This window comes from Patiria miniata, unplaced genomic scaffold, assembly GCF_015706575.1.
Source record: "Patiria miniata isolate m_02_andy unplaced genomic scaffold, ASM1570657v1 HiC_scaffold_8, whole genome shotgun sequence".
Classification (NCBI taxonomy): Eukaryota; Metazoa; Echinodermata; class Asteroidea; order Valvatida; family Asterinidae; genus Patiria; species Patiria miniata.
Genome location: NW_024037075.1, coordinates 3,950,873 through 3,978,595, shown reverse-complemented (window position 1 = coordinate 3,978,595; position 27,723 = coordinate 3,950,873). Strand labels below are relative to the sequence as shown.

Here is a 27,723-nt window from a genome sequence, read left to right as displayed (position 1 = left end):
TCGAACGAATGAGGGCGCTCGTTTTTACAAGATGAAAATTGGCGCAAAAAGTAAAGTTTGCAGTGTGAGAACTTTTTTGACATGTTTCGACGGACTCGCTAATATTTCCAGCTTCACAGGAGGCAGGATTTAGTAGAATGTCTTGTTAGTCATCCAGATGAATTCCAGGATAAGGTAGCCACAACAAACTCAAGGTAGGCCATATTAATTATCTCATGACTAACGTGACGGTCAGCATGGTCATGGTCAACCAGGGGGCCCATATTGTCGATGTAGGCCTACCCTGCATTGTGTGACGCGGCCCCTATAACGTGGCGCACTTTGATATTTCGCCTGTAGCGCCTAGTTAGAGTAAAATTTTCACTGAAATTTCACAGACAGGGAAATTGCACCAAGTTCTAAACTCTCCCGTTCATAAACCACGAGTTTATCTACCCGTTTACAATTACAAAGTAAAGAAACATTTATTTCGGCGTGATTTTCCGATTTTATTTCGAAGTGCACACATACTCAGTGAACCCTTTGAGTTTGAAAATGTCCCTCAAACTAGCAAATAACTTTCTTACAAACTTCTAGTTGGGTATGTAAGTAGAGATAATAATGGTTTATCAGAATTTTTCAATTTAACAGGAATTTGTAAATGTTAATTTGGAATTTTCCGAAATGTATTCATTAAGTGCGTCAGGGAACACGCAGCCGAGTTTGTGCCCAATTTCCGGACGCCACCGCTTTGAATTTCGGTTTAAATTTCATGACACCGAAATTGTTCACAGAGGTTAAATAGCAAGCATCAATAAGGGAAAAGTACCAGTGTTTCAATGAATGACTTTGAAGTTTGTCAACAAAGAAGTTTGGCAACACTATGAGGAAAATCGGGAAGGTCGAAGTGCGCCACGTTACGAAACACCACCATATTAATTGCGTTTAACTTTTTTTTAAAAGACTATATAGAGGTGCATGCCTATGTTCTTTAATATTAACTATGTTCCCCAGTACCTATAGATATATGTTCCCAAACCCTAACCATAACTCTAACTATTTATATGATTAATTTCACTGTGCACGTCAAACAGAAAATTGCAATTTATCTCTTAACTCTGACGGGTTGATAAATTCAAAGTTTAGGAAGGGAAGTGTTTAGAACTAAATGCAAAAACCTAAATGTCATAACAAACTGTGAAATATGGGGTATATCCTTTTGCACTACGCGAAAAGTCAAACGGTGCGCCGAAAGTGGAGCATCAACTGTGGTGTCGGAGTGTCCCTGTATATCAATGTAACTTTAGGAAGAAGTCGAGCCAGCGGGTCGAGGCACGTTTTATCTTCACTTGTCTTCTTGTGGAATCTTGGAATCTGGACCACCGATCGACCTTGCCTATCATGTAATGAATGTCTTGCCTGGTCTAGCTGCCTATTACGCCAGCAATTTGTTTGTATTTTATGTCAACTTCATTTTAGACTAAGCCAGATTAATAAATGCAGCGGTTCATTTGAAACTAGTCCACAATATAATTATTGTAGCCCCAATAGTTAATGATAAGCTCATGCAATCAACTTGTGTAAATGTGCCTTTTTAATGATGGGACTAAATTGACAGCTCATCGGGCGGATGATTATTCTGTGGAAATCCCTAAATGATCCAGCAAACATCAGAGAGGATGGTCACCAAAAAAAGAAGGGGAAAAAAGACACAAAAGAGCACAAAACTAAACAAACAGTAAATCCATTAATAACAAGTTGTTATTAACAACCAGTGTTGTAGTCGAGACCGGATAGTCCGAGACCGAGACCAAGACCGAGACCTGAAGTTGCGAGACCGAGACCGAGACCGAGACCAGCCCCTCCAAGGCGGACCGAGACCAAGACCGAAATGGTCCGAGACCGAGACCGCGGATAATAAATAACAATAATCTAAATAAACATCAAGACACTAATTACAGCTGAACAGTCTGTCCTTGAGATGTTGATGTTCATGGGGATGTGAAGGAAGTGATTGAAAGTTAGGAATCACTTGTACCTGCTTAATTGTGTCATGCGAGTGCTCTTCGTGTTTGCTTCATGCCATAAATTACAACATGGCAACAGAATTTGTTATTGTCACAATCAATTAACAACCTAATTTAAAGAAGGGGAAAACTAATACTTGATGAACTCCATATATTTTTGCCACTTTAAAAAAAAAATATTTTTTTTACAAATATTGTTTAACTACTATAAAGTGTAAATCTGATGAAGAAACTCTAACTTAGGAGTACGACAATTTGTACTAGTTTTTGCAAAACTTGAACATGTTGAAACTTGACAAAAGTAAACAAATTAAAGGTGGATGTTTCATCTGTTATAGGAACTCGGACCCTAAACTCCACAGCCACCCCTTGGTTTCAGCAATGACCACTAACGGATATTTAAATGCAACTTTAATTTTACATTGGACCTCCTTGTAAACCTGATTCGAAAAAAATTTGGGGCAAGAAAATATTGATTTATTTCAGTCATGGAATATAGATTTGTACAAAAAAATTGAGAGATGGTGGCCGGATATGGATTGATCTGCCCCCCCCCCCACATCCCTCTTTGTGATTCTCCTTCCAACCCTGCATGTTTGTGTGTCCCCTACATGTTTGTTTCTTGTTCATCTGTCATTTACCTCTTAAGAAGGCCTGGCTAAGGCTGAAATGTAATTCCACTTTATATTTGTTTAATGTCAATAACGTTACATATACTATAGAAGATTGATGAACCATATTTGCCTGATCTATCTTCTGTTATTCAGCCCGCCGTCATCATCGTCATTAGCCTATTTGAGAATATGGCCGACACAGTAGAATGGCGCTGTCACAAACTGAATGTGGTGGGCGAGATGTACCTTTTGGGATTCATGGCTCAGTGCGCACGCCTCTCTGTGTTTTGTACCGTGCCAGCGTATCGCCTGCATCGGCTACTTTGCCGGGCAATTTACTTGAATATTTTAGTGATTAACAAGTACGACATATTGCCAATATATTAATAGTTTATTGTGATGGCCGTAAACAGCATATAGTGATTAATGGAACACAATTCTTCCCGACTCATGCAAATGCAATCGACATTTAGGAAGGAGACGAGGCAGGCAATTAGACTCTATTTTTGTGTGACCATGGCAGTAGCTCAATTTGTGTTTATCACAGATGAAAAGATGAATACATGGCGAGTCAAAAAGAAAGTGACAGTATGAAAAAAAATAAAATGGCACGCTCCATTTTGTAAAAAAATACAATTGGGATAAAGAACATGTTATTGAGTAGTAACTGTGAACATTTCACGTAATTTGCATACACTATTCCCAAGTCGTGTCTATTTTAATAAAGAGATCACAAAATTCAGCTGTCCACCACTAATACCAATTTAACGGTCTACGAATTGATGAATATCCATTAATAAATATAATGAAAAAAAACCTTTTCCCGCCTCCACGAATAAAGGAAAAATTGAAAAGGAAAATAGAAAAAAATCACCAATATTTCTAGGGAAAAAGTGTTGAATTGTTCCCCATATTCAAAATTCAAAATCTGACGGTAAAAATAATGTTTCAGTCTTGATTCATAAGATTTAAATCTCAGTTGTATTTGGAATCAATGAGGATGGCTATAAAGTGCTTGTTTCAACAGATCGTCATACAATAAAATCGAGAAATAAGAAGAGGAGCAATGGTTATTGGACTATGCCTCACTCACTAGAAAGTGAAGAGAGACATGTCCATTAGCATCACACTGCAGTCACATTTGCCCTAAACTGATTCTTTACTTAACCCTATGGGCCGGGGGCGGAATCCGCCCCCTCACTTTTTGGCTGGTCTCGACTCGAGACCAGCCAAAATATCGATACCAAAGGGGACCGAGACCGAGACCAAGACCGAGACCACAGTTCCCGAGACCAAGACCGAGACCGAGACCGGCAAAAAGTGGTCTCGAGACCGAGACCGAGACCGAGACTGGTCTCGAGACCTACAACACTGATAACAACTGTAGTTTGTTGGTTATTATTAACAACACCCATGCGGCAAGTACACGCATTTTTTTCAAACAAGCCACTCAGCTATCATCTTTAACAAAGAAATAGAATTAACTCGTAACATTTATTAAAGTTTAGTTATTATTTCATAAAATAAAATAATGGTCTGCGATCTCATGCTTGGAGATAATTATGCTGTTTTAATGCATGCTTATACGAAACTGTCTGCCAATTCATAGGAATTCAGAAATCACAATGAATTTAAAATTGACTAATTGTTAAAGCTATAGACTACTTGTACCTCTTACGTATTTCTTTTTTTCAAAACGTCGTTTACAATATCGCGTTTGTGATTTTTTTATCTGTAGGCCTATCCATTGTTTCCCTTCAATTTATGTCATCATGACCCAAACACACCACGTTGATCTATACATTGGATATAGTTTATAAACAAACGAGAAAGTTATAAAATCTGTACTTTTAAAGATGTCTACAGAAAACTATAAAGAGTCCAAATCTGATCGCATGAAATAAATGAAATATTGCGAGGCTACACATTAAACACACAAAACATGACACATCCTCTTATTGCGTTCCTGAAGAGATGAATCTCGCATTGGAAAAAAAATCTTCTTGGAAATGTCATGCAATCTATAATTCAATAAGGTAATGGAGTTCGAACACACAACCCTGTTTTTGTTTTCTGTAAATAAAACCTCGTGAGATGGTGAGAGTAAATGTTGGTAATGACCCTACAAGGACACAATACGCTCAAACGTCTGCCCATCAGTTCATGCAATGCTGGAGCCATTAGTAACTTGGCGCCGTGCATAGATCTCGAGCGAGATGCTTTCACCCTGTTAAAATGCTCTATGACGTTTTACTATAATGCACGATCGCTTTCAAAGGTAGTCCTATTATTAATATCAAGGAGTTAACCCATTTCTATGCGGTTGTGAGCTGAAACGCGATAACACCTCTGGCCTGCATGATCAAGCTCACCTCTTGTTGGTGAAGCTCATCAGCGCGGATCAAACTTGGGCAATTAAGAGAGCAACCCTAGACGCCTTTTATTTTTTACTATTACTGCAGAGCATGACGAATTAGGAAAATATGTTTTTGAATTTTTCATACCATGGAAAATACACAAAAAATTCTGAAGCCATGCACCATGGCATGACCTCCGGTGTGGGTAAATTAGTTATAACGTAGGTCCAGGCCTATACATTGGCAGTCTATACTATTGTTGGTCTTTAAATATTTCATACAGTATTTTTTTGTTTTTGTAATGATAACAACATAACATTCATGCTCAGACAACTATGATACAAGACCTTTGATTTTCTAAGGATCATCATTACTTTGTTCCAGCAAACATTAACAACTTTATTTGATTAGATCAGAATCATGCCACTTCCTGCCTCAATAATTAAGAATGTTCAACCCCACACAACCAAACTATGTACAATACAGACGATGGGCATGTATCCAGAGCGACGCCAGACGCTGCAAGCAGGTCAATTGAATTTTAAATGTCTCAGGTGCATGGTCAGTTTCTGGCGGTTATAATAATAATATGATGATTATAGACACTGTTGCAGCAATATAAACATGTGGTATATTAAATTCCCTTGCCGAAAATGGTGTACATTTGGTTGGTACATTTTTCAAATAATTTAATACAATTGTTTATAAGGCATTATAATTTTGCATTGGTGTAAATTCAATTTTTGGTTTATAAAATAATGAGGGGCCGCATCCACAGTTTGAGAGTTATTTATTTTCACGTGGAAGGGATGGGATTAATTTTAATGGTAAAAATATCTCGCAAGCTGTACGGTTTTTAAGTAAAAGAATAAACGTTTCCAATGTTTGTATAGTTCAATTTTGACCGGGATTGAAGTATCTTTGAAGGTTAAAATTCGTATGAATTCATCTTGATTATATCTTCTAAAAAGAAACATAATTCTTTATCTTGGTTTCACTCACTTACAGCACATTAATTCAATGACTGATTTAACATGATTTCACCTGCATGACCTGCATTAAATATATACTCAGCGATTGAATAATTTCAGCATGGGATGTTTTCAAGGTATCTTGCCACCACGAGCGGCCGGAAATAGTTGATTGAATTGTTGGTATAGTATGTGGGTGACGCGTCATCAAAGGATTGCCACAGTGCCAGTTAATGTCAACACTTAATAACATTAAACCATTGGTCATGCAGTGAAATTAACCACTTCACTAATAATTTACCATGTTTACATGAACATTGTAACTGATTCACTTAAAAAGGAAATGTTAAGGTCAATATTCACAAATTTATAATGTATGCCTCAAACACTATTATATTGCAGGAATCATGTCTCTGTGTGCCGAAAGATGATTTGTCCACATGCTTTAAGATGACGAGTCCAACATTATGAGACTTCCGAGATACAAACACCCGCTTCATATAGGCATCCAAAACATGTGGTAAGTCAAAAAGTGTAAATCCCTTGAATATCGTTTAACCTATGCTATCTCTGTCTCCGTTTTTATAAGAAGTATAATAAAAGTCAAACAGTAGTAATAACTTAAGTTTATAGTTTTTAGATCCTGTAAAACATATCACTCATAGATCAAATGCACTGCAGTGGTGTTGATGTTAAAACATCAAACATGAAAGCTTTTGAGGGTAACTGTTTCTGTTCAAGATTGCGTATTTTGTACACGACTCCTTTCTGACATGAGTTCCTTTCCCTTGCATCTGAGAATCTTGGCGAATGCCAGTTTGAAATCAGGATGCCTAGTAGCGTAGATAAGTGGATTGATACAGCTGTTACTGAGCAGAACCACTCCGAAAGCGGGCACAACGATCTCTCCACCAGGCAAGACAAGAATCATGCTGTATGGCGTGATGCAGACCAAGAAGATACAGATGATAATTAACATGTTGATAGTGACGGCCATTTGGCGGCGATTGACCGGTGCTTTACGCGCTCCGTTCCCGTCCACGACGCCTGATACACTGCGGGCCGAGACGCGCGCCATACGTTGCGCGTGACGACGCACGTGACGCCAAATACGTGCATACGACACCACGATGACGGATAGTGGTAGCGGGAAACAGCAGATAGACAAGATTACATTGTAAGTCATGGAAAACCAGTGGTTGGTGTCCCAGATACACATGTCGTACTTGTCATTGAAACCGAGGAAGTTTGGCGCAAAAGTCAGAGGCATGAGGGAGACAGTAATCGGTACAGTCCAGACAATCGCCATCAAACAGGCTAATCGACGACGGGTCAAGAAGTTAGCATACTCCGTAGGATTCATAGTTACCAAGGCGCATCTGCAGAGGGCTATCCCTCCTAAGCTGTACAGACTTGATCCAATGGAGACCAGCAAAGACACAGACGCAAAGCTGCAGATCCAACCTGGTAACGGCCAGCCATCAACACTGAGGACAGCAACACTCATCCAAGGAAGGTTCAAACAGTTGAAGAGATCAGCACCGCTTAGATTGACCACGAAGACGTTAGTCTTGGTACGTAGTTTCTTGTAGACGATAACACCGAGGATAACGAAAGTGTTTCCGATCACACCGACTACAGAGATGATCGCAATAATGGTAGCGTAGACTACTCGATACGCAAAACTAGGATACACCACTACCTCCCCATCCACATCTGATGGACTTACAGTCGTCAGGTTATCCATGTCGAGACTTCTCCACTGCCACAGATAAGTCTGAAAGGAAAAGACGTTCGACTACAGTTCACTTTATCAGATGTTAACGTCCCTGTACGCTGCAGAGACTGTCAGCTTTGCTTGGGTAACCAGATTGTACCCGGTGTTATCTTAAACTTGAAAGTCCTCCCACAATTTTGTGCTGGCTTGATGTTGCTCCGTGGTCAGAATGTTTCAGGGAAGCTACGGACGTGCAGTGCGAATCAATCTGTTTGCTTTAGATCAGAGACGCACAGTGACTATCGTGCTGGTTTGACCGAGTTGTAGTATCTGACTGGGCGGTTGCACGAATTAACTAGACATCGCCTGTCCACGCCGCTCAGTGACGTAATTTGCATACTGAAATTCTTTCTTAAATTTGATTTGCGCTTATTGTCAATCGCGCGACTTCTCATTGGTTTAAACATTTGCATATAAAATAAAAAGTGAATCCATAACAGTGTATGGCGTTTTTACTCCATGGAAGCTATTGGCTAATTGCTGGTTCGCCTCATGAATATTTATAGTACAGGTCAGTATTTTGCAGTGTTCAAAAATACCGTCGCCGGCAAACTTGATGCCAATGACATTGCCAATGACATGAAATAAATTGTATTCGCAATGTATAGGAAGGTCTCCATCGTGTAAATTTGCCTAATGCAAGATTTAATTTACATGTAATTTTTTAAGAATGGATGTGGAAACTGTCTCTTCCCAAATGCGTCTGAAACTATCCGTGCTCATTACATTAATAGCCCATTGAATATTGGTCACCCGTCACATGCAAAGCGACGCAGCACAATAGTAAACCGTAGCTTTGCCAAATATTTTTATTTTGGCGACATTCTTAGGTAACTAGTCGTTCTTGACACAGTGATGAAGTATAGCTCGAGTAAGGACATTAACTTTGCCTACGCAATGTACGTGAGCTGAATCGTTGAATATTTGCATTGCGAGTCATTTGCAGCATTCTGATGGGGTATGCTGGATACATAGTTGTTTGCTATAATGCAACTATGTATCTGTATATATTTATCAACCGAATTCTTTTAGCGTATAGAGTAATTTGATTTAGATTGCATGTTATGAAGTATGATCGTTCTATACATCCACGAATTATGGCTAGGCACGGAACAATTGTACTTGTAAATAGAAAAGAAAAGATCTAATTCGTCGAGGGAAGGATGCACTCACGACTTTCTCTCCAGAAGAAACTATTACAATTCCCCATCTAATGTAACGTTAATGCATGTTATTCATTGTCAATCAAGGGTTACCTTAATGTATTATTAAAATGAGTAAAATCCACACTGTTGAGCAATGGCATGATCCCGTCTAATTGAAGTACCGGGGTCAATATTGTGCACGTTTAATTCGAGCCGCGTTTATAGCAAACATGACAAGAGATAGTTCAGAAAGTCAAGTTATTAATTAATGGTTAACCTGGCTTTTAGTATACTAAAAGCCATGTTAACCTTTAAATTAATAACTACCTCTCGTAAACATTTACTAAAACAGCTCAAGTTACAAGCGTTCGTTGACCAGGCAATTGAACCACGCCAGTGTGTTACCTATTCAGTAACTCAGCTTAATTTGGTTCTCAATTTAGGAGATGGTTATTTGATCGATTTATCATTCTGCGGATGTCAGTATCAAATTCATTGTGGATATGTATTATTTTCCTCTGCGATTAGATGGGGCTTCCGATACAACAGTTTATTTTTGATTTAAGAATTTTGGGGGCATTTAAATTTGTTCCCATCATGAATCATTTCAACGTGCAACCTATTTGAATGAGAACTTCCCATAATGGCAGCATTCGATCCTACGAACGTGTATTGTGTTTCAGGTTTCAAGAATATTTTCCCCGTCTTTACTAAGGAAATGATATTGACACCAACTGTTCTTTCCTTCCATAATTTGGGCACAGCGTTTTTCTACTTCCGGTTATTAACATAAACATTAAACTGCTGACAATGCGAGACGAAACAGAACGATAACCCATCCATTGATTGCTTATTAGTGTTCGTATTAGGGCCGGTTCATATACACGCGAAAGCGAATCGAATTTCATCACGTCAACAATAATTGAAATTTCCTTGTATCGATCACTGTTACTTTAACGAATACACTTTGCACCGACATTCGCTTTACTTTTTTTCTTGCTATACATCAGTACATGTATTAAGCCAGAAACACAGTTTTCTCTTGTGCTTGTGAAGCAAAGAGGATAACTGTTGCCATGGCGATAAGTTGCAAACATCTCGGCCTGGACTCATTAATTGCAACCTCTGTCAATTCACCTGTTGTTCATTTGCGAAGGGGATGAAGGGCGTTTGGGGAATATTTGATCTAAGTATTTGTTCAGGTATGAAGTCTAAAAAGTGATGACAGGTCGGGGAGCCTAGCAGGGAAATAACACTCAAACCGTGTGGTCTCTGTATCGTAAATTTACATCGTTTTTCGTTATTACTAGACTGCAGGGCTATGACTAGTTGGTTAGCACGTTGTTTCAATTCGCAATGTTAATGTAAGGCAAGACATGATTGTTTCCTGTCTTGCCTTTACTCACTACAATACCTTTAGTTTAGTTTTATCATCTTCTTTTATTATATTCTAAGATACCATTCTCGGCCTACTTTCGTTTTTCTGGATGCACATTTAAGCTACGAGGGAGGAAAGGAAGTACGGGAAAGTATAAGAGCAAGGGCGAAGCCGCAGATGCTGTGAAATTATTATGGCTTCATGTACTCCCATTTGTTTTATCTGTTTCCCCCCACCAAAGTTTGTTCAATTCCTTCTGGTTTTGATGGTATGATTGAATGCGTGCGAATGAGAGTAGCCGGCTTCCTTTAATTCTGGCAGGCAAATCATTCACTTTACGACCTCCGTGCATGACTAAATAATTTAAATCTCATGCGGTTGCATTCTGAGGAATTTGGAAATGTCGAAGGGTAAAAAATTTATGACGACAGATAATTATGATGACTGGATCATTAGTATTGCACGGAAGTGTAACGTCATCAAAACGCGTTGGAAATAAAACTATAGTTCTCAGTAATTCGTTGGGATACGCCTCAACTTCCGCTTGTTTATCCGTATAAATACTAACCATCGGCATGATGAAGTGTTTCTACAAAGGACAGTAATTCCTTCCAATAAACAAACGGAGATAATTAAGTTCCCCCAATGCCAGAATCATTCATGCATTATCTGAGCAACAATGACAAGCACTACAGCACCATTGTTAAGATAAATGGCGGAAATTATCCTTAACCGACCTTTCCATTGCACCATTGTCCAAACATGCTTCATTACCTTCCGCCCTTCATGTTTTAATTATTATTTAATTATTAAAAACACTTTTTAAGACCCATTGTGAATGGATTCTTTTTGGGGGACAAGGCGAGTATGAATTGAACAGGCCTTAATGTGCATTAATTGCCACAGTGTAGCTGAAGGACATATTTCGCGACCGCGTTGGCGCCAAATATATTGTTTCTCACTCTGTTGTTCTTTCTAATGTTAACACTATAGCGTCGATATTGTTCACAGATATGTTTGGTTCAGGTTTGACTTTTTTTCAAAAACAATTTTCTTTTGGATATACGTGCATAGTTAACATTTTTGAAGGAAAACATCCGCAATTTTTTTTTTCCAGATTATCATTGAAAAGTGGCCCATGTTTGCAATGTTCTAATCTAGAAATAACATCAATTGAATTCCACAGCTTTAGACTGAATTCACGCAACACAGACTTCTTCGGTTATTGTTTATTGTCGTTGCATTCTGTATAATGTAACAGCAGTGTTTTCTTTATACATGAACGGAATCAATGAAATGTTTACCCAAATGCAACAAGCTGCAATGAAGCGCACATAAAGAGCATGCAATGAGCCAAACAAGCAGTCATTATTAAAACCAACAGTGCTCATCAAATATTCACATCTTTACTGTCATCCCCATAACAATCACCAATTCCATCATCCCCACCGCCGTCACCACCATTCATCGTTAAACTTTCACTTTCACACCACAACACCATCACCACATCACCATCCTTATCACCACCGCCCAATCATACTTGATATCACCACCTCACCGTCGTCACTATAGTCACCGCAATAATTACCACAGCAATCAACTCTTCTTCTGCTCACAAATTCGTGCGTCATCACGTTATTTCCTCCTTACTATGTCTTAACCTCTGGGAGTACGAGTCCCATCAGCAAGGGTAAGAAGTTCGAGTCACACGATGAGCCAGCTGAAATTCTTGTTTTCTGTCATTAGTGAATCACATCGTCGTCTACTCAACATTACACCACGCGAAACCTTTTAGGGAACGGTAATAATTCTAAATTTCTTATTTTTGTCACGTTTCCTGATCAGTTTTCCAGACACACCGTCAGCAGTGCACGCAAACACTATTAATCATCCTTATCTTCCCAATTCTCATCTCGTTTGTTTTTGTTTTAATTAATATCTTATTATCCCCATGCACCTCTCGCTGCTGCCATCATTCACCGTCATGTCACCATTGCCTTTCTCTGTCTGTTCTCTCCAGGTCTTCCAGCCTCTGCACTATTGACTTTCTTGCATTTATCAATTCTTTTCATCTGTAATTTCGACCATCCCGCTTATTGTCTATCCTCCTTTAGTCATTTTACCTCTCATTTCCTGCAAAAGGAAACCAATCAATCAGTCTCTGTACAGTTTCCCTTTTTCACGCAAGTTTTTCTATAAGCGTTCTGCAGCTTATTGTGCACCAGATAATTTTGAACCCCAAGCAAACTGGCATCACAAGTATAAACCCTCTATCATTGCTATCTCTTGTTCATATCATTACATGCGCAATTAAACATTTGGTAATGAACTTTCAAATAAGCTGTATACGTTAAAGACACAGAACAAGAAGAATTGGATTAGAATAAGTCGCAACAGTATGTCTCGGACACTTTAACTTAGCTGAGTGCCGCATTTGATCATTAAACATTTTGTCGACCAATTCCCGAAGCTCGATGCATTGAAAGGTTACCTCTCCAGTGCCTTAACCCTGCACCCTGATAAATATCTAACTCTCCCTTTACATTTTATCTAAGACTCCCTTCTGTTTGGTCATCCTTTTGCCATCCCAACACTACATATTTGCCATTCTTCTCAAGACCCCCTCCATCTATTTATTTTGCAATCATATTCCATCATTGATCACTCACCTCAACAGCTGCACACTTAAAATTCAATCTTCTCGGGTAAGTCTTCAACAATGATCGACATGAGAAAAATTCTTCTGCAGATAGGAGACTGTTCAAACTAAGTACATGGTATTAGTCATGAATCTACATCCGAGTAACACTCACATGCGTGATATGAAAACTTAGGTTCTCATCTCACGAAACGAGTGTGTAGAAGTAAACACGTGTACAGGACCTTCTTAAGAACTAACCACTCATCCTTGCTATCATCTGCTTCATCTTAAGCAGTGCAGTTGTACCATTTGCTCAGCTGACATTTCTTCGTCTCTGTCTCTCTGTTCTCTCTTTACATTCCCTTGCTTCCCAAGTCACCTATGACCCGAGAAGTATTCCCATCTCCCATAACTTGACAGTCATCCCATCATCATCGTCCTCACATCACAATCCTACTTATAGGACTTACAAGCAAACACTCCATGTCACTCCAAACCGAAACGAATCATAATCACCTTATTAAATACATTTACCATTACCATCATAAGGGAACATTAACACCACCGCCTTGCAACACTATATCTCGCCACCACATTCTAATATCATCACCACTACACAATTCCAATCAAATACAATTTAGACCATATACATCACTATAACATCCCACGCTTTCACATCGAACACCATTGCCATCAATCATGTCCAAACCAGAATCATCACCAAGCCACAGCCACATTCATCATAATATTTTTAGCTGGCGCACTTATACCTAATCAAAATTTAAAGCTTTATCATTGATGACATACATGCAGACATTCGCGTCTTCAACGCCTTACACAGATTGGTGGTTTTAACAAAGAACATTGCCAGGCACACATTTTCTTGGAAAACATGTTTAAGGTCTGACACTAAGAGGCTCTTAATTTATGGAAAGCAGCTTTTATACAATCCACATCACACGGCCGCTGATGATCTTCATAACGTTTTCGTTGAAAATGAAAATCGTAAAATTTCTGATTTCCCTTGTGCCTTGTACAGTAAATCAATTGGAAACATCCTTTAATGTAATAAAGCGACACCATTCGCGGTTAGACTAATGTATATTTCTCACGACATTAAAAAACAAGGCAAGGCATAATCGCACATACAAGACGAATAAAATATGAAAATACAAGTCATAATTAAATTTATAATTTATAAAAACAAATACAGGCACCTCCCAATGCCTTTCAAGTGACTATGGTTGATCTTCAGATCCCATTCTCATAGGATGCAAAAATGAAGCTTGAGCTCTTACGATGCATCAATCCAGCCCAAAACTGTTCCTAGCTGTAACTGCAGACACCTTTTCATATAGATGTTTCTTTTCGTTGTTCATCCTGTGTTGTATTCAGTTGTTCAGTCTCGGCCGTGTTGTTGACGGTAATGTTGATACATTTTAAAGAGGTCTGCTCGGTTTGTTTCTTGGTTGATGTGTTGCTTTGTTGTGGAGTTTCGGATGCAGTGTTGGAGGATACACAACCTTCAAAACATACAAAGCAATGATTTCAAATATATTAATTAGATCATCCTGATGTATTTGTTTTTCATATATAAGTGCATTGATAGTCATATTTGTCGACTCCCTATATATCAGTATGGGTGTAACTATTAGGCCACAGTTTACTGTGTGTCTGTGGACTGCAGTAACAATTTAACTCAATGGAACCCGTAATGTGATGAGGCAAAATTTAGTATTATTTGTGCGGACCCAAAATTGTAAGAGTGTTAACAATTTAGCACAATTTGCTGAATCGGTAAAACAACACACGTTGCGACTATCTGCATGTAAACAGAGGGCGCAGTTCACATCAGACGATACAGGCACATTACCCTTGCATATCCTATGTAAACCACATCGTGTCCCGAGGCTGTTGAGCAATCTGAAGTATCCCTGTCTATACTGCCGACTGAGGGCGCCATACACGAATGGATTGAGCAGTCCGTTGAGTGTTGTGCTCATAACTGCATAGACCGCCACCAGTTGACTGACAACCATTCCACATTGAGTCAACGTCATGACTACCTGATGTACGAGACAAAATATTGCAAATGGTTAAAGGAAAAAGTTTGGATAAAAAAATATATGTTATTATAATCAGTGATTTCCTCTCCGCGGATTGCTCATGATGACAAAATATTCATCAGGGGTGATGTAAATTCAATACTGGGTTTTGCCCTTCACCGGCGTATTTGCAGTGCCGAAAGATTGACACTGGAATAGGAAGAATTCAAGAAGAGAAGAAGTTGGGTGAAGATATTTTTTTCATAGTGTTAGGAATACTGTGGACTGTGACCACCAGAAATAGAGCTATATATGCCCATTTTGAAAAGTAATACCGAAGCGGCTGCTTTTGAAATGGATCGGAGCAATGTCTTTGTTGGATCTTTTGGTGCGGTTGAATGGCGATGTAAAGTTAATTGTTTATTTTTGCCTCACATCCTTATGAAAAAGAATAAAGATGGCACCAAATTTATTAGGTCCCGTGCTCAGACAGCTTGGAGGCATCAGTGTTTATTCTCGGGATGCTGACTCTAGCTTGAAACTTGATTAAATAAAAAAAAGTCAGGATCTTTTACCAGGCCTCTAACTCAAACACTGTATGCTGTTGATTGCTTCAAGGTGTTATCGTGATTACGCTGACACCAAGCAAAAAACTGCATTTCATTTGTGAATTGCTGGCAGGTTACTCAACGTGAAATTATTTCCTGAAGCCTTTAAGTGATTTGACTAATCTAATAGGTTACATTTAAAGTCCGCTAAAAGAATGCCCAGGTAGAATTATGATAATGAAATGGACCTGCCGTCATCGTCTGCAATATTATGCCAAGCGCTCACTTTGTGTTTATAATTAAATTAAATTGAAATCATAGTTCGGTCTTGCGACTTTTGCGTTCATCGACCTTCACTAGCAGCTCGTCCACATGTTACTCAGTTATATGGTCCAATATTTTGAACTTTTTTTTTAATAAAGGTTCAAGTAAAGCCGTTCCATAGTCGCGTACGTTGCTCTTTTTCTTTAAACAAGCGTCGCGTGGCAGGCGAGACGACTGCCTCATTTTTTCTATACTAATTGCAAAAATGTCATTTGCGGTTTCCGTCTCATTCCTGAAATCTAACTGATTAATCCACCATGCTGGAAAAAAATCCAAGACGAGAAAGACATCAAGTGTCGGTTACGCGGGTCACCTTGCAATGTGGGAAGACGATTTCATCGATTACTTTGACCCAATTGTGTCGGTTTCCGGGTCATCACCGCTAAATTCTTTACCGTAGAAAAAATGGGACACGACTAGTCTTTGGGAATAGATAGAGGGCGCTTGGTGTTTCTCATACCGGAGTTTTCAGGTGTGTATACTTTCAAAAGACCGACCCAATACAAGGCTATACATGTGCAGTGAACATTACACCTTTAACTTAGTTATTACTCAACATTCATCACTCGACAATCTAGACAGGCACAATCGGCTCTTTCGCTTACTCGATGAAACCCGTCAGAAAAAAAAAGAAGTTTGAAAGTTAATTACCTGACAGCTTCGCTCAATACTAATAAAATAGAAACATGATACGGGAACTTAATTGAAGCAAAATGAACCGTTGGGAGGGCAATTATAAGGTGACCTCCTTCCGTGTCTTAGTGGAGACACCGTACGTTTCCCTTTGTTGCACTTGAGCGATTTAATTTAAAATGCCGCTGAACACCATCGGCAGTTCATTAAATTATGAGAATATAACTCGGAGGTATATATCTGATAGACAGGTACTATAGATAAAAAATATAATGGTATTTGATCAATATATCTAAATTGCTCTGATTTTAATTCGCAGGGGAAAACGGGCGTGTATTGTTTTACCTTATCAGACGAGTATCATGTTCAATCCTCAGTTTGCATTGGAATCGATGTTGTGTAACTAGAGAAAACTCTCTACACGATTTCTGTCTGTATCTTTAAGTTTTTCCGTATTATCTGATTTACCTTTTTGGTTCTTCCAAAAAGGTGTTACTATTTATTACGAATAATAGCCTAGATGCAAACTATCAAGTTTGTACACTCATATGCTTATTTTATACTGTGTTATTCCGTCTCAACAGAAGGAATTGTATTTTGGTTAAACCTCGTTAAATTGGAATCACATTTGGAACAAATGTTGCTCTTTATCTCATACTTATTACATGCATTTATCAAACACTGCACAAATGAACCCTTTAACACCATATTGTGAAAGGCATCAATGTGACTTGTAGCCAGGAATGCAAAAATCAAACGAGCCGAAACTGTCACGGTAGTGGCCACAATATAAGTATCATGCGCGAAGCCTCGCACAAGTGGGGTCCGCTGCAGGAAAAACAAACTGTTAAGCTAAAAATATTTTTTTTAATAATAAACACCTTGCAAGTACACAAAATACAGCTGTCCAACAGATTAGGAAGGCTTGCAAAACATTTTACGATATACAAAGCAATTCCCACGCCTTCTAAACTTAAGTGTATTTATATATTTGATGACGAAGAAATAAGTCTAGTAAGTCTATAGCCTGGATTACAAAGCGATGGATTCTTCAACATTTTAACAAGACCTCGCTCTCTCAGTTCACGGCATTAAAATCTGGGTTAGATTCCGAATGTCTGCCTTATGGCATTCCTCCGATGGTAAACCATACCAAGCCATAATGTGGGTTAAACCAGGTCGTTCCATGTTATGAACACGTCTGTGTATGATCACAATCTGTAATGGTAGTCTGCCTATCGATAATTGCTTGCACTGTCCAGTGTGGTTGTGAATTGCGTGCGTCATTTGAATCCAGAGCATCTGCGTACGATTTCACTAATTGTACAGGATCTGAGGTGTAAGGCAGTCAACGTGATGATCATGCTTACACCTGAGAATGTACCAAAGACAGGTGAACCTCACCATTAAACGTTATAGTATCACCTCAACAGAATGAAGAAAGCCTTGATAAGTTAGTAGCGGAAATTGATTTTAATTTGGGACATTGAATTAACACCTGCGGTATTGTGTGACTGTAAATGTGTTATTTAATTGTCCATACCTGTTCCATAATTGACACGGAAGGCCTAGGCCTACTCCATCAAAAAAAAATTACATGCAAAATTCATCGGAATTTGGGTTTATTTAGTATGACTGTTGCGATTGAATAAGCCCTGAACCTTTCCATATTGTCTATATAGCAGCAGCGTGATAATTGTGCCGGTGACGCTTTTGCCGTTCATTATTTTTTAGACAAAAAGCCCGAGGGAGAAAAAAAACAACACCAGCGTTACAGAGTAGCCTATAGCATTAAAGCGTTATGTCTACAGTCTTCGCTCAGGTTTTTAAATTAAATTTATAGCGTTGATATGATGCAGTTAACACTAACCAGACACACTCATAGCTCTAAGCAACGCTGGGAATATCACTCGAATCTGCCATAAACGCGTGTTTCCATGCTATTAAATCACTTGTACACATACCCACATGCAGTCTAGAAAGATGCGTGTTTATTATGAATAGAACAAAACGGGCCCAAGTGGTTTGAGACGTCATTGCATCAGAAAAATGCAGTCCTTTTTTGTTCATTTTGGTTCTTTATTCTTGTGAATGTAGGCTTTGGCCTTTAAAAGGCTGACATCGATTATTCATTATTAGAAAGAAGGCTGCACACTTTTATGAATAATATATATTTTGGGTGTGATTGAGATTGAGGTGTGAAAAATGACAAAGCAATTCAGATCCACTAAGATTTTGATTAGTTATTACGTCGGTCCCGTCGGCGGTAGTTTTGGGTCGTTTCGATTGAACTTTAGTACCACCTTCAGTGAGCTTCGGATCATTTGGTTTGAATCTGGTTTGATTTGAATCAGCTTGAAGTGTTTTATGACAACAGAACTAACAATCAGCGAACATTGTGCAATTTGTCTTAATAGTTTCCAGCTGTTAGTGTTATGATCGTGCACCCTAATGGTGAACGTTATTTTTTTTTCTTTATGGCCTACAGGTACCGAAATGTCAGGTGTAACATATTAATAGAAATAAACATCGGCAAAGTATGCATGTCTGTGACATTTGCGGACAGGATGCGATTTGCTTCATGTATACATTCATGAGTCACTGAATAGGAGCCAGCAGTTGTCTGAAGTGTGTCTAGTGATTATAAAGAAATTATCAAATATTTAGCCCTATTATGTCTTTCCTTAACAATTACGTTTTTGACCTATGAAGTAACAGATAACATAACAAGACGAAAAAAATACAGAGGAGCCGTAAAAAAAGTACTTTTCACGGTTTCTAAAGAAATGGATATCGTTTGATATCTTCGGTTTGATAATAATGCACGGAAACGTATACTGATTTGACCAAACAAACTAAATTAAAGCCTGGTCACACTCCGATGTGGACGGCGAGAACAATTAGATTTCTATCGCTTTCAGGTACGTGTTTGGAGTTTTAAAGAACTCCCACGTTATGTCATCAATCACTAGCAGACGTTTCATGTTAATGTTCAGCTCAAACAAATAAATATCACAAAAGCAAAATTGAATCCACACGTTCGTCTTCAGTTTACTCAAAAATGCCGTATTGGTTAACAGAATAGATTTCTTATAATGTCAATAAGGCGAGAGCCTCGTTGTATATGAAACAGTCTTCCAAGAAATCGGAACATGACAGTTCAGTTTATCATAAAAAGGGTGGGGGAAGCTTATTTGTTTTTATATTGTTCCTTCTTTCATTCTGTTAAAAAAAGTATGACGCAGCTCCTCCATGAATTTGTATTCCTCCCAACCTTATGAAGCAAAAACAGCACTAACAAGAAACTCCTCCAATACTCATTCATGGAATCTTCAAATTGCTACCCATAACCCGATGTGTAGTTAAGTAGTAGCGTGCAACACACTTTCGATTACGAAAGTGCCTGAGCGTTTATTAGAGTCTTCAAAATGTTTGTAATTTCCTCGCGTTTTTATTGCATTCTGGCGCCTGATAAGCTGCCACACAGTACAGCACTCCTACGCGTCTCATCTATAACTGTTCCCAAGATAGAAGATGCTATTCACAAGACGTGACGAGCAGCTTCTGTGGGGAGAGAGACAAGCCCAAAGTCCGTTGTGAGGAGGACTTGTCAAGACAGTGCAGGGTCTAAGAGTAAATAGATCAAGAGATTTGACCGGTTTATGTGTGAGACGTGTTGACCGTTGGTTCCAACTGTGAAAACTAGCTTAGGATATCTGATGTAACGTTAGCTTGCAATCATACAAATGGAACAGAGTAGAGATATGACTAGGGTCTGAGGTAATGTTACAGACCCACTCTTAACAAAATGAGACATCGACGCGCGTCATATCGTTGTCCTGTTACTCTCTGGAGAAATCAAATGTTCTCCGTAGATGATTGATTAGTTTTGAGCAGCCAAGTGGTGTCCTTTCCGCTCAGACATGCGCACTTTGGTGGCATTAAGGAACCATGAAACAGTCGTCCCTTTAGCTTACCACACCTTAGCCCTCTTCAACCCTAGAATTGTCTGGAAATTGTACGATGCCCACAATTTCAAGCGTTAGCCGTTATTCTCACCAAACTCAAAGTGTTATTATATTAGAGATAAACGAGAGAGTTCATTCCAAAAGAAAAACCCAGTCTTTTGTTTTCCGTTCTTCTTTTGATTTTCCCTGCTATGCTGCGTTTCAATATAGTTTTAAAAACTTGGCATCAAGCTTCCAAAGCTTTTTGTATTGATATAAATCTCTTGGGTATAATAATGCATGTCCTCTATGCTCAATATCCTGAATCTTAAATTACACTTAAGCCACCGTTCATGCGAATAGTGGCGTCACAAGACGCATGATACAAAGGCAATTTGTGATGAGAAAACTCGACATTTGTTATTCTTAAGTTGTTTACAATGATTATCAACAAATAATCATCAACATTTCTGGAGCATTTCGCTCGAATTTTGCAGAAAATGTTGATAAACAGTCTATGGATTTGATGAATCGCCTGTTAATTTCCGGTTGGTCCTATACATGAAGAATAGTTGTGGCATCGGAGATTGGGACAAACGGGGACACTATCCGGGTGATTTATGTTCTCCATCTAGATGTTTTGCTTAAACCAGGCTTAGTTTTACTGTCAGTGGTTTGCAAAGTCGAGGGGATGAAGATTTAGCTCCTTAATTCACAAGGATTGATAACAGCAATCGGAAATTAAAAGGGATGTTTTGAAAAAGAATCCATCTCAATTATTCAACGGCGATACCCGTATTGACATACACGGCCACCCCTCCGCCCCCCCCCCAATATTTTTTTTTTTTTGGAATTTGCCAATCTTGGTTCCTTTTACAAAAAAAACCCGCCTAGCCCCTCTTAGCTGAGGACATGATTTATAGACTGACATAATCATAGTCCCAGTTTCTTAATAACGGCATTCTCTTGTTTTGATTTGCAAACAGAACGGTTGACAGAAAGGTGTACAGAGTCAAGAATTGATTTCCTGTGTTCGTGTATATATCAAAGGAAGCAGGTAGGTAGCTCATTTTCAATATCGTCAACGCCTGTCAATCTCTCAGTATTACACTTATCCGACGAGCAAAATTAAAATCTCTCTCTCTCAATTAATGACGTCATTGCCTACAGATTGTCACGTGCATCCGCATTTTTGGAGTCAAGTTTTCGTGACGCGCATCGGCTGCGCCGGCGTTTTCGAAAAAATTTCGAGCAATATATGCGCGTTTATAGAACATTTTGCCATCGAAGATGGATGTCAATGAGAGGTGTCTATTCAGCATTGAGGTAAAACCACGCTCGCGCGGAGGTGGTGAGCGCTAACCCTGTGCCCCTTTGACCAATTAGGTTTTAAATTGCACGCGCACCTCAAAATAAGAACGCGTTCGACACGCGCATAATCGTGGTATAATAAACATTGTATTTCATTTTCCCTAGTCGTTGCCCGTTATGTTCAGTAATTTAAAACAAACATCATTCTCTCTACATCAAATTTAGCAAGCAGCGGAAACACTATATAATTTGTTCATGCATTAATCAAGTACTAATAATAATCCTGTTAGTAAAATCTCTGATGTCCAACTCATTTCATCTAGATTGTTATCGTACAAGTCCGTGCAATCGTACGATGTTATACATTAGTATTCACGTATAGTATATAGCCAGATTAAGAGAAGCGGAAGATAAGACCACAAACAAGCGCTTGTTTTGCATCTTAATATTCATACGAATATCGAGCAGAATCCCTGGTACCGATACTCATTTCCTCTGAAGAATTACTATGGATTAAGGGACTAGACAATGTCTCGTGGGAATAAGTACATGAGGTTTGCAACCTGTAGCAAGACCAGGTTACGTTCCGTGAATGCATAAACGATGAGCGGCACTATCACCAGAAAACAACAACTGAAGAGTAGTAAGAACTACAGACGATAAATATGAATGGGAATAGGACAAGACGATAAATATGACAGGGAGGGGATGTAAGGAAAACAAAAAAGGAAGAGCAGAACAAAACTTTGTATATTTAAACGAAATTATGATTATAAGTAAATAAGTTATGGATAAGAAAAATAAGTAGCATGCATTTTTGATTATCACAAGTTTTGCAGTACCAATCAGTATTGGTGTTGAACTAGATCAAGTTACTCCAAAAATTGAAGTAAAATTCACAATCAGGCATGTTATCGGGAAAAAAATACAGTAATAAAGAAACTCAAGCCAACAACACGTTCGTCTTATTCCACGCCTATCTGGTAAATCACATCATCTAGGAACGAAGAATACTCAAATCTAATAGACCATGAGCAAGGCACCTTATAGCATACCAAATTGCAATTTTAGATACATCCCCATGACTTCACGGCGCCTATTACTATAACGTACTTCATCAATCATTAGTTTGCTATCCAGATGGTACTTGTAGTCTACCTGTTCAGTGAGTCAACGCTGAAGGAAGGTTCAAACTGAAAACGATGACAGTTTCTCCCACGCATCTACATTACTATGCGACTAATGACATACGAAATGTCCAAGCCATCAAGCAATTATTAAAAGCCCAGTGCTGACATGGCAATTCACGCAGTCATGTCAACAATAATTATTATTAACTTTTATTAAAGAGCGTGCTTAGAACCGTTACCATTTAGTTTATTAACGTAATAACAACTACAATGAGTTTGAGGAGTTTCTGCTTAAACGAATTTACATGAAATCGTTAGCCTTTGTGATAGTTGTGCAAGTTATGTTCATAAGACTCTGCGAATGCCCTTTATAAACTTTTTCAGTTGGGTGAAATTGGCGCCAAAAAAAGATGACACTTAAAGGTAGTACGATAAAGGAGACACGCTAATTGTACAACAATGCTCATAATTATGTTGGTATGAGGTCTAGCTCGTTACACAAGTACATGTACTTCATTCTCGCATGAAGAAGTCTGGTTATCATAATACCACACGGTGCCATTTTAACACCTGTGATTCTATGCGGTGTAAATATCAGATACTTACCATGACAGGAAGCCAGGTACAATAGAAGAGAACAGTTACCACGATGACTAGCTTGGAGAACTCCCGTAAAGAGCGTCGGTCGACGGTAGAAGAAGATGGCCCTGGTACCGCTGGCTCTGTAGCGACACTTGGAGTCTCTGCTCGACTATCCTTAGGCCGCATTGGATAGGTCACTTCGGTGGACTCTAATCGTCTTCTGAATCGTGTCAGACGTCGAATGATACAAGTGTTTAAGATTAACACCAAGACCATTGTGATCCAACCTTCCAGTATTAATACCATTGGGAATATACTCTGATGCCAGTGGTCTGGCCCCGAGGATATCCAAGACCGACAAAGGGCTTTGGAGGATTCAGGGTTCTCGTCGTCCTTCACAAGCACAACAGGAGGGGCTAGTCCGAAGAAAGGAAGGCATGAAGTTGTAAAGGCGAAGGTGTAGACAAAGGCTATGGTTATCCTAACTCTAGTCCTTGTTGTCCATCTCTTATACCGCATTGGAAGGCAGATTGCTAGGAACCTTTCAAGAGCCATAGCCGTTACCAACAACATGGCGCTATTCTGCAACCAGAAGACCATGAATTGATAATACAAGCAGGCACTCTTACCACCAGTCCACGAATCTTGAGCTATAAAGCTCGGTAAAGACACTGGTAGCGGCATCACAACAGCTAATATGTCAGTCACCGCTAAAGAACCGATCAAGAGATCAGTAGCAGTTCGTTCAGATCGCTTCTTGAGCTTAAACGCCACCAGAGTGGGGAAGATATTCCCAATGAGAGTAACAGCTTCCACGGTCAAGCTTAACGCACCTGAGAGATCAGTTTCGGGTCTCTTTGGGCTGTACTGCTGCTCCAAACCCTGACCCTCACGGTATGCCATTCTTGGTATGACCTTCCAGGAACACAAGACTTGAAACCTAGCCTCTGCATCTCCTGTCCTGTCTCATCACAGCTTCAACTACACAAGCTTACAAGCCATACCGTCACACCAATCACACACCATTAGGCTCTCCATCGGTCTTGTGTGATTGCAGCCAACAAACACATTAGCGTTCACACCAAGTGCCACTTCAGCGTGTATATCCCCTCGCCACCGCCAAGGATATTACATCGAAAATAAATTCTTGACATAATCGCTTTATCGAATAAAGCTACTTTAAATTCCACAACGCGCAGACTCGACCATGATCCATGTATCAGAACAAATATCTTATCTCTTGCTGGTAGGTTAATATTTGCTTGCGTTGTTGCTGGCTCAATGCTTTAGAGTTTAATCCCAATAATAATATTCAGTCCATCTGTCATGCAAACTTTTTGCCAGGCCGTCGTGCTTCACCTGCAAATGAAGGAAACATATGTTAGTCTTTTAATAGCTATCCGAGGATTGTGACTACTAAATACAAGAACATCAAAGATTCTACCTCGAGAGACCCCACATTCAAGAGTCATATAACTCTTGTACATGATACGCTTGATTCTTTGCCAATGTGGTCGTTGTTATCAATGCTAAGTTTCATTACACTCTTTCTTCTTCTAGAAGAACACAGATATGGAGTTGAGACAATAAGAATTTCAAGATCCTGATATCAAGTTGATTAGGAGGATCAGACGGTTATTGCCAGGACAGCATCACATTCAACTAAATTATGGAACATTATTGTGCATCTCAGTGGATATCAGTATGTCGGCATCAAAAATCACTGTCACAATTGTTTGTCTTACCTGATATCGTTGCTGATCTCGTCAAGATCATCATTAAGTTCATCAACCCGAGAGTTACTTTGTTGTTGATATATTCTCGACACCGTCATCTTCGAAATTAATCGGTACCGTCCAGAGTAAAACCCACCTACTGTTTTATGCAAGAATTAATACAAACATTTTCGATTTTCCACCGTTCCATGGCGGATAGGTACTTCAACACATCTTCTTCCTGTAGTCTAGCCATGGGTGTATTTGCTTACCAAAGCAACGTCCCAACTGTCCCAAACATCGAACTGAAGACCAGCAAAATCACAAACAGCGAGTACAGTAACGCCAATTTGAAGCGCACGTGGTCGCCTTTCATTGATCAAAAACTGATACGTGATCTTGGCTGTTTCACCAGTGAGACGTTGCTCGTCATCTTCCACTCTTCAAGATGAAACCAAGGAGTTATTTACATCTCTGATGCATTCCCCGTATCCTCTTGTTCCTTCGCCTCATCCCTTGAGTATTCAAGGCGCTGATGTACATGTAGAGTCTGCAGGCAGCCAACCCCCTTCACTCGTGTCTGGTGTCCAGTTTCAAAGTCCGAGCCAAATACAAACAGCACTCAAAATCCGCAAGGAACGGCGCCGTATGCTCACGGGCATAACCGAGGGGCCCTTCTGCGCATATGAATATAAATATATGACAACTGGTTCAACTCAACGTGAGCGGTAAGTTGCAATGAATGATCGGGTAGCGTTGAGGGAAATAATGATCAGCGACGCTTCGACTCGTCACTCACTGTGCTATTAACTAGCACTGGCTCTAACTAACGACTTTAAAGCGAATATCCAGAGTTGGTTTATTCCCGCTGGAAGCATTTCAGATCTTCTAAACTGCGTTTTTGCTTGCAAGATCGCATGAAGCATCAACTATACATGTGAAAAGAATGCCTTCGAGTATTCTATCTATAATTAATGTCCATACCAGGGATTTGAGTACTATAAGCTGCCATGCGGCTCTCTTTGAACAACCTGTTTGTATCCAGTGGATTATCCTTAGCCAAACTGATATTGTGCCCGTGGTATGATACTCGGAAGTATGACGCAACCCGTCGAAGTAAGCCAGGTCAAAGGTCAAAGTTCAACTATTTTTGAAACTTGTGAAAGTAGTAACCCCTTTCAGACGTTTTATCAGTGGCGTATTTACCAAACATAGTTCATGTTTATTTCATTTCGACATTGGAAATAAATACTTCATAACTTGGGAAAGGGGTTGTGTGGGTTCAACAGTGAGGCGAATACTAAATACATTCATTGCTGTTAAGTGCAATTATCGAGCAAAATGTGTGGCAACACATATTTTGGCACTTAATTGGTTTCATGCGCAGAATTTTATCTTTTACTCCATGAGCTTGTGTACAAGCCTAAGTCTTTTCAAAACAGGCCAATGCTTTAGACGCACCCTTGTCACGTTACTCGTCTCTCAAAACCTATGTATCTCATCCAAACCAAGATGTGAGTCAGTTGTAACGAGTGGCCTCATTTCACTCGAAATCCAGAATAAGACCTTTTTAACCCTACAGCCACTTCAGTCTCAACTGGAAAGTCTTAAGGATGGACTGAGAAAACTGAAGTAAGCGGAGAGGCAGTAGAGCATGTACGGCGGGTCAAGATAAAAAGATGCCTTTAAGAGATGAAGGAAGAACGTGCCTTGTGCGACCAATAAAACACATGCTGACCTGCCCAGCGCTACACTGTGCCAATATGTGTACATGTACACACTCGCTACCGCCGTGAGGTGATGTAATTAAAACGTTAACTCTCAAGTAAAAGCCTATGGTTTTATTACTGCTGGATATTTGGCAGGCAAGCAGCCCCTGACGTATTATGTTGGTGACTGAACAGGATATCAAGTCTGTAATTGTACGCGATCTGGGACAAGTACCGATGGAAGCATTCTTACACGGTAATAGCTATAAGCATAGAGCTAGGTCCTCGATGCTATTAATATCGTCTACAGCTGGCGGACTATCAAAACTTCCCCACTTTGAAATTAAAGGTAAACACGGCAAACAAAGTTTTAGTGGTATTAAAGGAAGTAAAATTTAAAAAGGGAATCGTTTCGATCAATCACATACAGAAAAACTAATACATGCATTCGTTACTTCCCGTTTAGATTACTGTAATATAGTTTACTAATTTGGTTTATTTCTAAAAAGTAGCCTGCACTTCATTTTTTGATCCGTGGAATCACGCCCACATATTTAAATTTAGATTGTTTATAAATAATTGTGCGAACAGGTTTCTCTTTAACAAATGATGTTACTTTTAACGCGTTCTTCATTGCCATGCCATCAAACGTTGTTCTCCTTCACCACTTCTTATACCACCAGGCTCTTCCAAAGCAGATGAAACTGCATGGCCACTCTGCATATAGATTGCCTCAATCTTGCCCCACTTGCGTTCAGAAATTAGTCCCCGAGACATAGTACGTCCGACCTTAGGAAAAGTACAATTTAACGGGGACAAACATCTCAATCAGGTCACTGCTGACTCAGGAACCTGGAGACCCTAGGGCTTCATCCGTCTACACAGCGCGT

General features: G+C 39.4%; 2 protein-coding genes and 1 long non-coding RNA gene across 3 annotated transcripts; 1 reads left to right on the top strand and 2 right to left on the bottom strand.

Moving 5' to 3' along the window:
• The first annotated feature begins 38 nt into the window (after window positions 1-38).
• On the top strand, window positions 39-21,445 carry LOC119719270. Its single transcript, XR_005269892.1, has 3 exons — window positions 39-194; window positions 6,351-6,468; window positions 21,373-21,445. It is a non-coding gene; the product is annotated as an uncharacterized LOC119719270 (long non-coding RNA).
• Window positions 6,449-7,970, bottom strand: LOC119719269 (histamine H2 receptor-like). The gene has a single exon (XM_038188654.1). The coding sequence runs from the start codon at window positions 7,693-7,695 to the stop codon at window positions 6,685-6,687; it is 1,011 nt and encodes a 336-aa protein (XP_038044582.1). The 5' UTR covers window positions 7,696-7,970; the 3' UTR covers window positions 6,449-6,684.
• On the bottom strand, window positions 11,459-26,211 carry LOC119719268 (thyrotropin-releasing hormone receptor-like). The gene is made up of 4 exons (XM_038188653.1): window positions 25,155-26,211; window positions 23,434-24,768; window positions 14,763-14,955; window positions 11,459-14,412 (listed from the first exon to the last, which is right to left on the bottom strand). Exons 2-4 carry the CDS (start codon window positions 24,310-24,312, stop codon window positions 14,240-14,242), a joined length of 1,245 nt encoding a protein of 414 aa, XP_038044581.1. The 5' UTR covers window positions 24,313-24,768; window positions 25,155-26,211; the 3' UTR covers window positions 11,459-14,239.
• Window positions 26,212-27,723: the final 1,512 nt, after the last annotated feature.

What these genes read in the sequence shown, in the direction of transcription:
- LOC119719269 (XM_038188654.1), bottom strand. Translation starts at nt 7,695, where the DNA reads ATGGATAACCTGACGACTGTAAGTCCATCAGATGTGGATGGGGAGGTA.
- LOC119719268 (XM_038188653.1), bottom strand. Translation starts at nt 24,312, where the DNA reads ATGGCATACCGTGAGGGTCAGGGTTTGGAGCAGCAGTACAGCCCAAAG. An exon ending in GTACCTGGCTTCCTGTCATG is followed by an intron (nt 14,956 to 23,433) that starts GTAAGTATCTGA and finishes CTCGTACATCAG; the next exon opens with GTAGTCATGACGTTGACTCA. An exon ending in TTTACATAGGATATGCAAGG is followed by an intron (nt 14,413 to 14,762) that starts GTAATGTGCCTG and finishes TATGTTTTGAAG; the next exon opens with GTTGTGTATCCTCCAACACT.